General features: G+C 39.5%; 1 protein-coding gene across 3 annotated transcripts in view; it reads right to left on the reverse strand.

Moving 5' to 3' along the window:
• Positions 1 to 15,459, reverse strand: part of LOC126428092 (aminopeptidase N-like) — a 332,543-nt gene that overhangs the window by 18,718 nt on the left and 298,366 nt on the right. For all 3 annotated transcript variants that reach the window (XM_050089984.1, XM_050089983.1, XM_050089982.1), the window contains exons 15-16: positions 14,340 to 14,623; positions 7,138 to 7,328 (exon numbers count right to left, since the gene is read on the reverse strand). In XM_050089984.1, the coding sequence (XP_049945941.1) occupies positions 7,138 to 7,328; positions 14,340 to 14,623 (475 nt within the window). The remainder of the gene's footprint in view (positions 1 to 7,137; positions 7,329 to 14,339; positions 14,624 to 15,459) is intronic.

The raw sequence follows: 15,459 nt of genomic DNA on the forward strand, positions 1-15,459 counted from the left end.
CAAGGTATGCATTCATAGTCATGAACTCTTATTAAACTACCATAAACTCTTATTAGAGCTACCGTACCAAGCACTGTTTGTAATTAACATGAACACAATGGTCGAAACTTAGCAAGGTGGACTAACTCAACTTGCTATTATACCACCCCTAACAAATACTATTCTCTATCTTTTTGTTTTGCATACTCAAAACAGATGCCTCACATACATGAAATATTCTAATTATTTTTACAGTTTTTCTTTACTACCATTTGTCATTTGCAGTGTAATTTACAGATACAGATATTTTCTTTAAGGAAATATTTGAAATTCGATTAAGGAAAACTATGTGAACTTAAAAATCCAACCTCTCTAGTAACTGGTTGTTTTAAGATTGATGTGCTTTATTCAAAACCCCTCATTTCCTTCTCTCTAAAGAACATATTATCTTCTCTGAAACTTCTATAATTTAAGAAAGGTCTTTATTTCCAAGTACCGTTTTTGTAACACTTCCAGGACATTTGAATCTTAAAACTGAGTTTTCTTATAATTTCAAGGGCCTTGTCTTAGAATCCTAAATTTTTTGAATCCATAAAGTATACCTTTGCTGCAAGAAAATATTATTTAAAATCTTATTAAAATTACTCGACAGTTGACGCTTTAAGCGTTGGAGCTGGTTTCCTCCAACCAGAGCACCCAACATCAATAACTGCCACAATAGTTGGTCAGTTCACTTACGAGGTCGTCGCAACGGAATGCCATGCTAAAGGCCCCGGGTTCAATTACCATCTGGGCCGGAGATTTTCTCCGCTCAGGGATGAGGTGTTGTGTTGTCTTCATCATCATCATCATCATCATCATCTCATTCCCATCAAAGCACAAGTCGCCGAAGTGATGTCAATTAAAAAGACTCGCACCAGGTGACCAGTCTACTCACCAGGCAGCTCTAGCAACATGACATTTCATTTCATTGGTTGGCAGCCCTGCAGCCAAGCGACTAGCGCGAGGTTTGGTGTTCTCGTAAAGATAAGTTATTTTAGATTATAAAACACACAGATTAGTACTGATTACGTGGTAAATAAGTGTATTAGTGTGCCGTTTAAGTGTACCATTAAAGGTTTCATTTCTCATTACGTAATATAGCAGAAAACGCGAAAAGACCGTACAGTCGTATTTTCTGTTTACGTTCTGCTGCAGCAAATCTATAGAATTTCGTTTAGTTGTTCCTTGCTCTCTCCAGCAATTTAACTTAGCGTACCTCTTCATTATTTAACTAGCATTTCCGGAAAGTAGCGTAAAGTTTAACTTGTTGTTTCAGAAACTTTGCACTTTTGTTTTTGTTTACACACAGTTGCGTATAGGCCAAATTTGTGTAACCATATTTTCGTGTTTATCTGTAATTTAACTGACTTATTCTTAATAAATTATTACGTTTATCATGAGTGAAAAGTGCTTGACTTGCCGTAGAATTGTTAGGTCGGGGCTTTGGTGTGATGGGTGCTGTAGTTTTTTCCATGTGGGTGACTGTAGTGGCGTGGGAATAGGGGAAGTAAATGAGACTCATCAGTGGTTTTGTAGGATTTGTAGTAGAGATAGGAAGATACTGGAACAGGAGGGGAAAATTGCTGCCCTTCAGGCTGAGTTAGACAAGGCCAGGGGAGACCTTGACAGGTTAAGGAGGGAGAAGGGTAAAGAGAGGTGGGAAGTGGCAACAGGCAACAGGAGGAACAGGCCTAGAACTTTGTCTGACAGCTTTATGGTGAATGTAGAAAATAGATTTGACCTGTTGCTTCAGTTAGAAGCTGGTGAGCCTCAAGCAGTTACAGGTGTAGACAGGGCACAACAAACTTTCAGCAGCAAATTGAAAAGTAAGAATGTAGGGAAATCAGTAAAGAGAAAGAAAGTGTTGTTGTTAGGTAGTTCCCATGGAAGAGGTGTTGGCCAACTCTTGCAGGATGAACTAGGATCAGAATACCAGGTCACCAATTTTTTTAAACCTAGTGCTGGTCTGGAGCAGGTGACAGAGGATTTAGGATCACTTTGCAAAGATTTCACTAAGGAAGACACCGTGGTTATAGTGGGTGGGGCAGGTAACAGTATTGACAGAGATCCTGGGTACAGCATAGAGTGTGACCTGGCGAAGATTGCATCAGCATCGAGGCATACCAGTGTTGAGTTTGTATCTGTTCTTGGGTGCCATGACCGACCTCATTTGAACTCTTCTGTCAAGAGAGTTAATTTGGAGCTGGAACGGCTGCTCATGTCGGGTGCGGGGTCACACATTGGTGTGGTTCATGTTGATTCTGTCAGTAGGTGGGATTATACTAGGCATGGCCTCCACCTCAACAGGAAGGGGAAGGGTAAATTGGCTGGGGAAATAGCAGGAAAGTTAAAGGGGGGAGGCACTGTCATGAGTGGTAAAATACCAGTGGTTATAGGATTCAGAAAAGACCCTTTTTTAGGGTAGGGAGGACAGAAAGAAAACAAATATTAAGAGAGGTTAGAACTGAGACAAACCTTCAGTTTGAGAAAGAAATCAAAAAACATAATTCCAGCTTATTACATCAACATAAACAGCCATTGGTTAAGAATTTTCAACTGTCAGCAGATATTTTAACTCCATCCAATTTTAAGTCAGTCAATGTGAAATGTCAGCTATCTTTATTGCATCAAAATATTCGAGGACTGAGAAATAAAATTAATGAATTAACTATCTGCATAGATGAATTAGAGTCTTCAAACCCAGCTGACATAATCTGCCTCTCTGAACATCATGTGACCACTGGTATAGAACTTTTAAGTGTTACAGGGTTTAGGTTAGCATCTCACTATTGTAGATCAGAAATGGAGAAAGGAGGAGTTGCCACATTCATCAGGAACTGTCATAAATTTAAGAACATAGACATTCATAAATTTTGCCTAGAACAGCATATGGAAGCATGTGCAACAGAATTAGAATTTCACAAAAAATCTTTCATAATATTAAGTGTATATCGAGCACCTGCAGGTAACTTTAATCTGTTTGTAAACCACCTTGAAGCTGTACTGGCCCATTTAACAACCAAAAACAAAGAAATAGTGGTTGCTGGTGATTTCAATGTAGATTTCCTTAAAGACTCTCCCAATAAGAACCTATTTGAGTTAGTAACACTATCATTCAACTTAATTCCCACAGTAAAGTTCCCCACTAGGATAACCACTTGCTCACAAACAGCCATTGATAATATCTTTATAGAAAAGTCAAATGAACAAAATTATATTACAAAACCAATAGTCAATGGCCTCTCAGACCATGACATGCAGTTCCTTCTGTTAAATGTTAATACTGAACAAGATATAAAATCTGTTAAATCTGAGCTCAAGAGGGTAATCAGTAAGCCAAAAATTGATTATTTTAGGACACTCCTCAGAGACATTCACTGGACTGATGTTTACAGTGCTCATGGCATGAATGAAAAATATAACATTTTTGCTAATAAAGTGCTTACCTTATTTGAACACTGCTTTCCCCCAAAACTTACCAAGGTTAGAGCAAAGTCTACAAAGAAGCCATGGATTACTCGAGGAATAGGGGTATCTTGTAAAACAAAAAGAAAACTGTATCTGTCAATCCGAAACATTTCCAATGTTGATGCTATAGCACATTATAAGAAATACTGCAAAATATTAAAGACTGTAATACGGATGTCAAAGCAAATATATTACAAGGAAAAGATAGTCATATCAGATAACAAAATAAAGACAATATGGGATATAGTGAAGGAGGAGACCGGTAGAACCAGACATGAAGAGGAACAAATAGCATTAAGAGTAAATGATGCATTGGTGACAGATGTGTATAGTGTTGCAGAACTTTTTAACAAACATTTTATAACTGTTACTGAAAAGATGGGGTTGTCAGGTTCGGTAGATGCTGCTATGGATTACCTTAGACCAGACACTTCAAGTAACTTCCATAATATGAATTTGACCCTCACTACCCCAACAGAAATAATGTCCATCATAAAATCTTTAAAATCAAAAACATCTAGTGGGTATGATGAAATATCAACAAAGTTAATTAAAGAATGTGATTCTGAGCTAAGTAACATATTAAGCTATCTGTGTAACCAGTCGTTTATCAGTGGAATATTTCCCGAATGGCTGAAATATGCTGAAGTTAAGCCACTGTTTAAGAAGGGAGATAAAGAAATAGCATCAAATTTCCGTCCAATTTCATTGTTGCCAGCATTCTCGAAAATTTTCGAAAAAGTAATGTACAGTCGTCTTTATAACCATCTTATCTCAAATAACATACTGTCAAAGTCACAGTTTGGATTTCTAAAAGGTTCTGATATTGAGAAGGCTATCTACACTTACAGTGAAAATGTACTTAATTCATTAGACAAAAAATTGCAGGCAACTGGTATATTTTGTGATCTGTCAAAGGCATTTGACTGTGTAAATCACAATATCCTTTTAAGTAAACTAGAATATTATAGTGTAACAGGAAATGCTGCAAAATGGTTCAAATCTTATATCTCTGGCAGGAAACAAAGGGTGTTATTAGGAAAGAGACATGTATCAAGCTATCAGGCATCATCCAACTGGGAACTAATTACATGTGGGGTCCCACAAGGTTCCATTTTGGGGCCCTTACTTTTTCTTGTGTATATCAATGACCTTTCATCAGTAACATTACCAGATGCCAAGTTTGTTTTGTTTGCTGATGATACAAACATTGCAATAAATAGCAAATCAAGTGTAGTCTTAGAAAGATCAGCCAATAAAATATTTGTAGACATTAATCACTGGTTCCTAGCCAATTCTTTGTCACTAAACTTTGAAAAAACACACTACATGCAGTTCAGAACTTGTAAGGGGTGTCCCAAGAGTATATGTCTAACATATGATGACAAGAAGATAGAAGAAGTGGACGGTGTTAAATTCTTGGGATTACAGCTTGATAATAAATTCAACTGGGAGGAGCACACCACAGAACTGCTGAAGCGTCTTAACAAATCTCTGTTTGCAATGCGAATTTTGTCAGACATAGGGGATATAAAAATGAAAAAGCTGGCATACTATGCTTACTTTCATTCCATAATGTCATATGGGATTATTTTCTGGGGTAATTCATCAAGCCAAGCTAAAGTTTTCCGGGCACAAAAACGTGCAGTAAGAATTATATGTGGTGTGAACTCAAGAACATCCTGCAGAAGCCTGTTTAGGGAACTAGGGATACTAACTACAGCTTCCCAATATATTTATTCCTTAATGAAATTTGTCATTAAAAATATATCACTTTTTCAAACCAATAGCTCAATTCATGGAATCAATACTAGAAATAAGAATAATCTTCACAAGGATTTAAAGTCACTTAGTCTTGTACAAAAAGGTGTGCATTATTCAGGAACACACATTTTCAATAACTTGCCAGCAGCCATAAAAAGCTTAACAACCAATGAAATTCAGTTTAAGAGAAGCCTAAAGGATTTATTGGTGGCCAACTCCTTCTACTCCATTGATGAATTTCTGAGGAAAACCAACTGATTTGTATATAAGTACAACATATCTTCTGCACAATTTCAGTGCAGTAATGTGTTCACTGAAAATTGTGTGTGTGTGTGTGTGTGTGTGTGTGTGTAAGTATAATCTAACTTCTGCACCATTTCAGTGCAGTAATGTGTTCATTGTAAATAAGTATTACAGTAGTTGTATTACATGTTTCTTACCTTATAAATAAATAAAAAACTTTTTTATTTTAAATTCAGTGCAATAGTATTTGTAAAATGACTCTTAGTGTTCATTAAAAAATGACGATCATTCCACTTGGGACCTGTGGAATGGTACATTAGCTTATTTGTTTTAGTTTAAATATTTGTCATGTATTGTTGTTTTTCTGACATGTTCCACATCCTGGAGGACCTCCTCACTACGGATCAATTGGAATGAAAGTAAATCTAATCTAATCTAATCTAATACCACACCACATACAACACATACTCCTCATGATGTTAATGAAATATCCATATTTCATACACAGCACTAACTAAACACTTCTGGATACTTCCGCAGAAAATGTGATTCAGCATCACATATGTAGTTATCATAATCACATAGATCAGCTTACATTATATACGCTTCCCACAACACTGCATGAAACTGACTTTTTGAAGGCTGCAATTCATCACTGCAACTGGATGATCACAGTCAAACTTTTACCTTCTTTGCTATGCCATTTTCAGCATTGTACTGACTTCTTTACATGCTCTTATTTTTCTATGTATCATTCTTTTTTTGCCTGGAATCTGCCCGTGTCATTTCTAATCTGCTCATTGGTTGTGGTAACGTTCCAACTCCTGTAGCCAAACTTTTTCTGTTGTGTTTTTACTTGTGGAGATTAACTGTAATAGGCATGAACAGAGCAATTGTGATTTTAGTTCTTCTACACCGACTGCTGCTTTCTTGAGCACATTATACATCACGAGGTTGTGGTTGGCTTAGGATATGAATTTAGATTCAAGGCTACAAACAACAGTGCATCTCTCATTTCCAACATACCTTGTGGCACACACTTCCAAGACTGCTTCACATTACTCATGAACAGAGTTTGAGAAGTGACTTCTCGTGTTTATGTGTTACCTATAACCTAGCAGTAGCTGGTAGCTGATGTGGCAACACAGTAGTGGCTAGTGACAGCCGTCAAGTATCAAGTACTTTTAAACAGACTAGAGTGAAATATTTCACATCTTCTATAAAGGTTCCTTCAGATACAGTTACTTAAATAAAGCCTAATTAGAGCCTTAACTGAATAATGTTCATACAGTCTGTCAGTGTCAAGCTCTTGTAGAGACAGCAAGTGCACATTCAGGAGTCAGTCTGCGTTAACTATTGATACCCACACATTTATCCAAGTCACACTGCTTGAAGGTTTGGTGCACGACTGATCATTTTGTGATGGTTGTAGATCTCATTACTTGCAAACCCATCATCATCAGTGTGACAAGTTACAATAAATGTGATTCAATTGTAAATTAGCTTTGTTGGCTTTTACTGTAATTCTTTACAAATTGTTTATGCACCTAGCAGCCACTGAATGGACAGTAATGAGGCAACCATGTGTCAGTAATGTTACAAGGTTTGTTGGACACAGTTAGATGGAAGCAAGTGACTCACGTATAATTGGTAGGTGCTGCCATCCACCGTGTGAACAGCCTTTCCGCCCAGTCAGTGACATTGCGCGCCTCAAGGCGGAGCGCCCTGGAGAGGACACGTGCCCTCAGTTGTTTCGTGGGCAGGCTGTCAGTGGGCTGCGGGTCCAGCTTCAGCCGCTCGAGTAATGGCATCAGAACGCTCAGCATATACCTCTGCAAGTGAATCAACTAGTGAAAATACTGGCACATTCATAAACTTACGATCACTTTTTACAAAATATCATAGCACATTTTTTCTAATATGAAAGCCATATTTAAAGGCATTGTAAGTACAAGAGTTTTGTGCAATTAGCTACCTTTAAATAAAAACAGTTACAATGTACGTTCACAAACTTTTTGTCATATCACAGCAGTGAAACAGTTTTGTGTGTGTGTGAGAGAGAGAGAGAGAGAGAGAGAGAGAGAGAGAGAGAGAGAGAGAGAGAGAGAGCACTCACGCACGCACACTTGCATGTGTGTACTAACTTGGCTGGAAAATGTCAGTAGAAATTCGTGTGCCTATAAAAGGATCTATGCGTGAACATCCAACTTCCACTGTATATGTTAGCAAACCATCTTGCAGAGAAGACAAATTCTGGCCTTAAAATAAAATCACTAATCACATCTAAGGATTCTGTCTAGTTGCTCATCAACCAGTCTGTTGCAGCAATAGAGGACAGCAAAAGAACGGCTGAAGTTTTAAATTTTGCACTTTCTGAAGTTTTAAATTGTGCACTTGCTGAAGTTTTAAATTTTGCATTTAATAAATCATTCATTCTGGAGGATCATAAAATTGTACTGTGGTTCAACCGATGCACAGACTCCCTTATGTAGGGCACAGTAAGGGACATCCCTGGCATATAGAAGTAACTGGAAGAGTTGAAAACAAACATGTCACCAGATGTAAAACTAGTTTGGTTTTAAAGGGAGTACTCTACATCATTGGCCCCTTACTTAGCTTGCATTCATCATGAATCTTTCACCCAGTGCCAAGTCCCAAATGACTGCAAAAAAGTGCAGGTGACTCCTGTGTGGTGACCAGGCAAAACTACTTTCATCAAGCCACAACTGTCGGTTCTTTCATTGCCATGGGAGAAACCTTATCACATTAGAACCCATGAAATAATAGTTCACTTCATTACATTAATGAATAAAAGATTTACAACTTTCACATAGATCTACTGTACAGGGTTGCTTGATTTCGTTACAACCGCTACTGACTATTAAAACATCACCTGGTGCACAGATTAACAAACTGTTCTCTTGCAGTACAATGTTCCACATTTAAATGAACAAGTCCACCAGAAACTTCAACTATCTCGGGGGTCCTAGATGATGACACTGACTGCTGTAGCTGAGTTCTCGCATGCTCGACACTATACCAGCCTCAGCACGAGGCCGTTGCTATACTGAGAAGGAAGGCATAATATTTAAGAGCGCTTCTCTTACATTGTTGCAGGTTGCAGCAAGCTCTCGCTAATGTATGTGGTATCTACTTGTGTTGCCAATTCTGCTATAGCAATGCAAGCTCTTTACGATACCACATCCTGCAAGAAAGAAGGGCGAAAGAGCGAAAGAGTGGGCCCACAGAATTGTGGACCAATATCCTTAACATCGATTTGCTGTAGAATTCTCGGACATATTCTGTGTTTGAATATAACAAATTTCCTTGAACAATGTAGGAAAAGATAGATTGCTACTTACAGTAAAGAAGACATGTTACGTTGCAGACAGGCACAATTAAAAAGACACTTACTCAGAGCTTTCTGCAACAGCCTACATTTGCAGAAGAGAAACATACACCATTCATACACACAAGCAAGCACACCTCATACACACACAACCGCTAACTCTGGCAGCTCGGGCCCAAATGCATTATAGCCCGAGCTGATGGAGCTGGCTATCACATGCGCATGAGGTGTGCTTGCTTGTGTGTATGAATGGTGTATGTTTCTCTTTTGCCAATGAAGGCTGTGGCTGAAAGCTTTGTATAAGTGTCTTAATTGTGCCCATCTACAATTTAACGTGTCTTCTTTACAGTAAGTAGCAATCTACCTTTTCCTACATGGTTCGTATTCCTACTTGTAGTTACCATTGTTTGATAAATTTAATTATGACAGAACAGTTTCTATCCACAAACCAGCGTGGATTTAGAAAGCATCACACGTGCAAAACTCAGTTTGCCCTTTTCTTACATGACTTCCTGTGAACAATGGATGAAAGGCAACAGGCAGATTTCATATATCCAGACTTCCAGAAAGTGTTTGACACCATAGCTCACCGCAGATTGTTAATGACGGTCTGAGCATATAGAACTGCTTCCCAGATATGTGAGTGGCTTGAAGACTTCTTAAGTAATAGAGCCCAGTATGTTTTCATTGACGGTGACTGTTCATTATAGGCAAGGGTGTCATCAGGAGTGCCCCAGGGAAGTGTGACCCTTTATAAATATTAATGATCTGATGGAAAGGGCGGGCAGCAATCTGCAGCTGTTTGCTGATGGTGCTATAGTGTACAGGACAGTGTCATCATTGACTGAATGTAAGAGATTGCAGGATAGCTTCGACAACTAGTTGGTTCGATGAGAGGCAGCTTGCCCTGAATGTAGCAAAATGAATGTTAATGCAGATGAGTAGGAAAACCATAATATTCTAAAAAAAGCATTAGTAGTGTGCTGCTTGAGACAATTGAGATTAATTTTAATGTTGCAGAGCAATATGAAATGAAATTAACACGTGAGGACAGTAGTACAGAAGATGAATGGTTGACTTTGGTTTATCAGGAGAATTTTAGGAAAGTATCATTCGTCTATAAATGATAGAAGGAGATAGCATATAGAACACCAATGTCAGCCATACTTTAGTATTGATCAAGCATGTGGGGTCCCCACCAAGTCGAATTAAAGGAAGACATCGAAGCAATTCAAAGTCAATATGAAATTTTCACTCAACAATGGAGAGTGCACTGACATGAAAGGAGATAAGGTACTAGTGGAAGTAAAGCTGTGAGGACGGCTTGTGAGTCTTCCTAGTGTAGCTCAGTTGGTAGAGCACTGGACAGCGAAAGGCAAAGGTCCAAAATTCTAGTCTTGGTCCAGCACACAGTTTTAATCTGCCAGGAAGTTTCATTCAAAAGCGTGCTGCTGGATTTGTTACCAGTACATTCAGTCACCATGGAAGTATTACGGAGATGCTTTGTGAACTCAAAAGGGAGGACAATATTGTTTTTGTGAGGCACTACTGATAAAATTTAGATAAGCAGCATTTGAGGCTGGCAGAGGCACATAGAGTGTCATTTCCCCCTTGTTCCACCTGCGTATGGAACAGTAAAGGAAACTGCTAGTAGTGGAAGGACCGATTGCTGAACACCGTATACAGGAGATGTTTGGTCACAGACAGTCATAAGGTAAAGACTGCTGTAAATTGTAACTTTAGGGCAAAAGGCCTTCTTCTGAGGTAGAAAACACACACACACACACACACACACACACACACACACACACACACACACACACACACACACATTCACACAAACACAGCTGACACATTTATGATCAGTATCTCTGGCCACAGTGGCTCTCTAACCAACAGCTGAAAGAATAAGCTGACATTCAGTATTATGGGACCTTAGTGAATCTACCATGACATTTCTTTGTGACAGTTCTGAATTGACATTCTGGATCAGGTTAGTCACTAGAAGGAAATGATTTATTCATTCATTCATCATGTTCTAGTCCAAATCATGAAAGAGAAGCTTATGGATGTAGAAGAAATCAAGGTACATGTTAAAAAAGTCAAGGAACTCATAGAAACTTTATCTTGGCACTGCATTAACAATAAAATATCACTATAATTCTTAAGACAGTGGATAATGAGCTATGTTTTTAATTTTATTTTGAATTGGTAGAGACTCCCAAATTCCAGCTTATGTTAGACAGAAGCTTCTTAATCTCTGCCTACTGACGTACGAAACTTACTTCAAAAACTTAGGTGAAGGAGACAATATTGAGAAGTAAGAACTGCACGATCCTTAAGCTTTTGCAAGATGTACAGTTATCTACTTCAAGTAATGTTCTAATTGCTCCTCCTCCTGAATCAAGAAGGACCACAAACTCTACCAACAGTACAGTTTTTCTTGTTTAGCCTTGATAGCAATATTACTTCTTCGATGAAGAATTGTTTTTGAAAGTCAGACAGGGTCTAGTAAGTTCTGCCCAGTTAAATGAGTTGGTATTCAGTTATACGTCACTGAGAAAATACACTCTCTGATCCAAAGAATCATAGTGTAATGAGGGATTAAACTAGATCTCACAAGAGGGTGACCAACAAGTATAAAAGGAGGCAGGTAGTATTGTGTTGTCGGTAGGGAAACAGTAACAGCAGAATGAGTCAGCCTGGAGAGTTTGACTTCAAACATAGACTAGTTACTCTATGTCACGTAAATAACAATTCCATCAGGGGCATTTCAAGCCTTCTAAAGCTGTTCAGGTTGACTGTTGGCGATGCAACTGTGAAGTGGAAATGTGAAGGAACAGCCACAGCTAAGCCAAGACCAGGTAGATAACAGGGACTGTTGAGTATTGTGAAGGGTATCTATAAAAAAAAATTGCAATGAAATCAGCAGAAGAAATCACTCACATGTTCCAAAGTGCCACCAGCAGTCCAGCTATAACAATGACTTTGAGTACAGAGTTAGAAAGAATAGTGTAAGCCACTCATTTCTTTAGTCAGGACTAAGCAATGCTCGAGGTGGTGTAACGTGTGATGCCACTGGATGGTGGATGGCTGGAAGCAAGTGACTTCGAGTGACAAATCATGCTATACTGTATGGTAATGTGATAGAAGGGTTTGGGAAATTCCTGAAGAATGTTACCTCCCTTCATGTGTAGTGCCAACAGTGATGTACGAGGGAGGTGGCATTATGGTATGAGGGTCTTTCACACGCTTAGTTTGTGGTTTATTTATTGCTCTTAAAAGAACACTAAATGTGGAATGATAAGAACACATTTTATAGAGTAAGGAAGCGGTTTGGAGATGACAACTGTTTCTATCGGCATGGCAATGCAGTTTCTCGTAAAGAAGCATCTGTTTGGTTTGTGGATAATATAAGATTCCTCAAATGTACTACCCTGTCCAAAGTCCCTATCTGAACCCAGTGTAACACGTGCAGGATGAGTTAGAATGTTGACTTCACCTAAGACCCAAGTGTTGAACATCACTATCTTCTCTGGTTTTGGTTCTTGAAGAAGAACAGGCTGCCATTCCCCCACAGCCATTCACACATCTCACTGGAAGTGCACCTTGCAGGGTTCAAGCTGTCATAAAGGGGAAGGCCAGACACATCCCATATTAATGTCCACTAACAGGTGTTCAGATAACTTTGATCATATAGTGTCAACAGGAAAAAGTGAAGTATGTGCATAAGTAGAGCTGGTTTGCTTATCTTCACTTTTATTGATGAGTGTTACTACAGCAAATTGAAGTCAAGCAATGGCAAGTTCAGGATAGAATAACAGCAATATGGAAAGGAAAGACTGCTACTCACCGCATAGAGGGGATGTTCAGTTGCAGTTGGCACAATGGGAAAGACTGGTAAAAAATTTAAGCTTTCAAAATATTTCTTCCAAAGTAAGCACAACACTCTCTCTCTTACCCCCCCCCCCCCCCCCCCCACACACACACACACACACACACACACACACACACACAGAGTGGCTACGTGCGTGCGAGTTGTGCTTGTGTGAATGTGCATGTATTTTCTGCTTTGGAAGAATGACTTTGATCAAAAGCTTAAACTTTTTGGCAGTCTTTCCAATTATGCTTATCTGCAGCTCAATGCCTCCTCTATGAGGTGAGTGGCATAATTAAGTAAGTCAGATGTTCTGATGTCACTAATAAGGAACCCATCAACAGCTTTGAGATTTTGTGCCACTGAATAATGTATTACAGAACAAATTTTGTATATGGAGGGATTTTAAATTAAATTCTCATTCTGAGTAGCTATTCTAAGTGAATGGAAAGCAATGCTGATTTCACACAATCACAGCAGTAACCACCCTGAGCTATAATTAATCTTCATCTGCAGTACACTGTTTTGAAATTTTCTGGCAGATTAAATGTGTGCGTGCTGAACTGGGACAGGAACCTGGAAGCTTGTCTTTCACAGTCAACGCTCTTACTGACCATCTGGGCACTAATTATGACCAGCAGTCGCAACTTCAATTCCTTCTGTACCTCTGCTACTTTTAGCAGTCCCGGTCAGGTACACAGATTTAATTACATTGACCTACTGTGTGGGTCATTGCAAGTAGAACCTGTTCTGTTGTCATTCTCCCCCCCCCCCCCCCCCCCCCCTGCCAAGACCCTATGCTACATCAAAGTGGAGGTTATTTTCCAGATAGTCACCCCACTTTTTTTTAAGAGTAATCATCCCCCTAACTGGTTTGATGTGGCAAATCACAAATTTCTCCCTCGTGACAAACTCCTCATCTCAAGGTAGCATTTGCACTCATGTCCTCAACTATTTGTTGGATATGTCCTCAGCTTTGTGTTGGACACAAGGAATTGTTTTCAGTCAAGAGTTGGCATGATCTACTATTCCATATAAGTGGTGTGTGTGTGTGGGGTGGGGGGAGGGAAGGAGGGGGGAGGGAGAGAGGGGGGAAGGGAGGAGGGAGGGAGAGAGAGAGAGTACCATGGTTGTCCCTGACCATGCTTTTGGTCCTTTTTTCACAAAAAGAGAAATATCGAGGCTTCAGGCATCAGGAATGGAATTCCTTGGATCTATCATCCAAAAGACTAATATGAATAAGCTACAGAATGTGGATGTGAGGAAGAATGCTGGAATCAAGACATCAATTTTAGAGTTAATCAGCACATCCAGGCTACAATGATACAGCAACTTAATGAGGTTCAGAGTAAAAGAACAGCACAAAGTAATACAGAAAGAGAGGAGGAAGGAAAATTCCCAGTACAGAGACCCAGAAGCCATCACTTGGATAAGATTGAGGAAGACCTCATTGCCAGAGGAAGGACTATGGGCGGTATTGGCTGTGATAGGTTCTACATGGACAAAAGAAGTGGAAAAGCCTCATTAACAGTACCTGGGAAACTGAAATTTTACAATGATGATGACGATGATGACACAGTTAACTTTGTATTTTACATCGCTTGTAATATGACTGACCTTGAGCGGCACATAGGTGGGCGTGAGGCTGAGCCCAGCCTCGAGGTGCAGTGTGCCATCCAGGAAAGCCTGCCACGGCACAAGACTGACTTCGGCGCGGCTGTCGCGCAGGTACCGTGTCAGGTTGAGTGCGATGCCGTAGGGAAGGGCGCCAGCCCGGGCCAATGACAGCGAGTCCGAGATGAGTTGCGCACGTGTCGATGCCGGCAGCTGCAGCGGAGCTGTCGCCAGCTGCCGCACCAGCAGTTCCCAATTGGTCGTGTCGTAGTTCACCCGGTAGTAGCCTGTGGAAAAATGCCATCCGTGTAAGTGTGGGCAACAGTGCCAATGCCGACAGAGCTCCCAGCCTCCGAATGTACTGTACCCTGTGAGAGACGTAGAAAAATATCCTAGGGTGCAAGGGCTTCACCAGTTCCACAGGCGAAGGGGGAGGGGGTACCTGGGATGCCCAAGGCTGACCACACAATTCATCACTAAGCTGTTACTGATTTGTACTCTAAGCTACTACATTATTAGTTTTAATTAACATATAAACATAGCCAACAGATCTGTTTTACATGAATGACAGGCTTCTAAAATCTTGTGGCTCACTTGCTTAATTTGACCCTCCTTTAAATTGAATCTAAATCAGAACACCTTCAAGGATTTTGTGAATGCTAAAGCTTGAAAGCAGCACAGAGTAGTTTAATTTGATTCTTCTTTAAAATGAATGGAAATCGGAATACCTTCAAGGATTTTGCAAATGCTAAAGCTTGAAAAGTAGCAGCTATGTAAAGCATTTTTATTCAGCACTGAGCAGCTACAGTGGGTTGAGTTTTGCAATTTCATTTTCCTCCCTAACTTTGATTAGCCCAATAATGCTGCAGGACACACCATTTTTTGACTCATACACAGCCTACAACTACACTTTATTTAAATGTAGAACACAAAAATTGTTGGTCAGATATGTCAGGAATATTCATGAAGAATGATACACCAATACTTGACTCATACACAGCCTACAACTTCACTTTTTTTAATGTAGAACATAAAAATTGTTGGTCAGATACATCAGAAATATTCATGAATAGTAATAAGATAAATGTTGTGTGACTAGAGCCTTCTGTCAGGTAGACCGTTC

This window comes from Schistocerca serialis, chromosome 12 (genome assembly GCF_023864345.2).
Source record: "Schistocerca serialis cubense isolate TAMUIC-IGC-003099 chromosome 12, iqSchSeri2.2, whole genome shotgun sequence".
NCBI lineage: Eukaryota > Metazoa > Arthropoda > Insecta > Orthoptera > Acrididae > Schistocerca > Schistocerca serialis.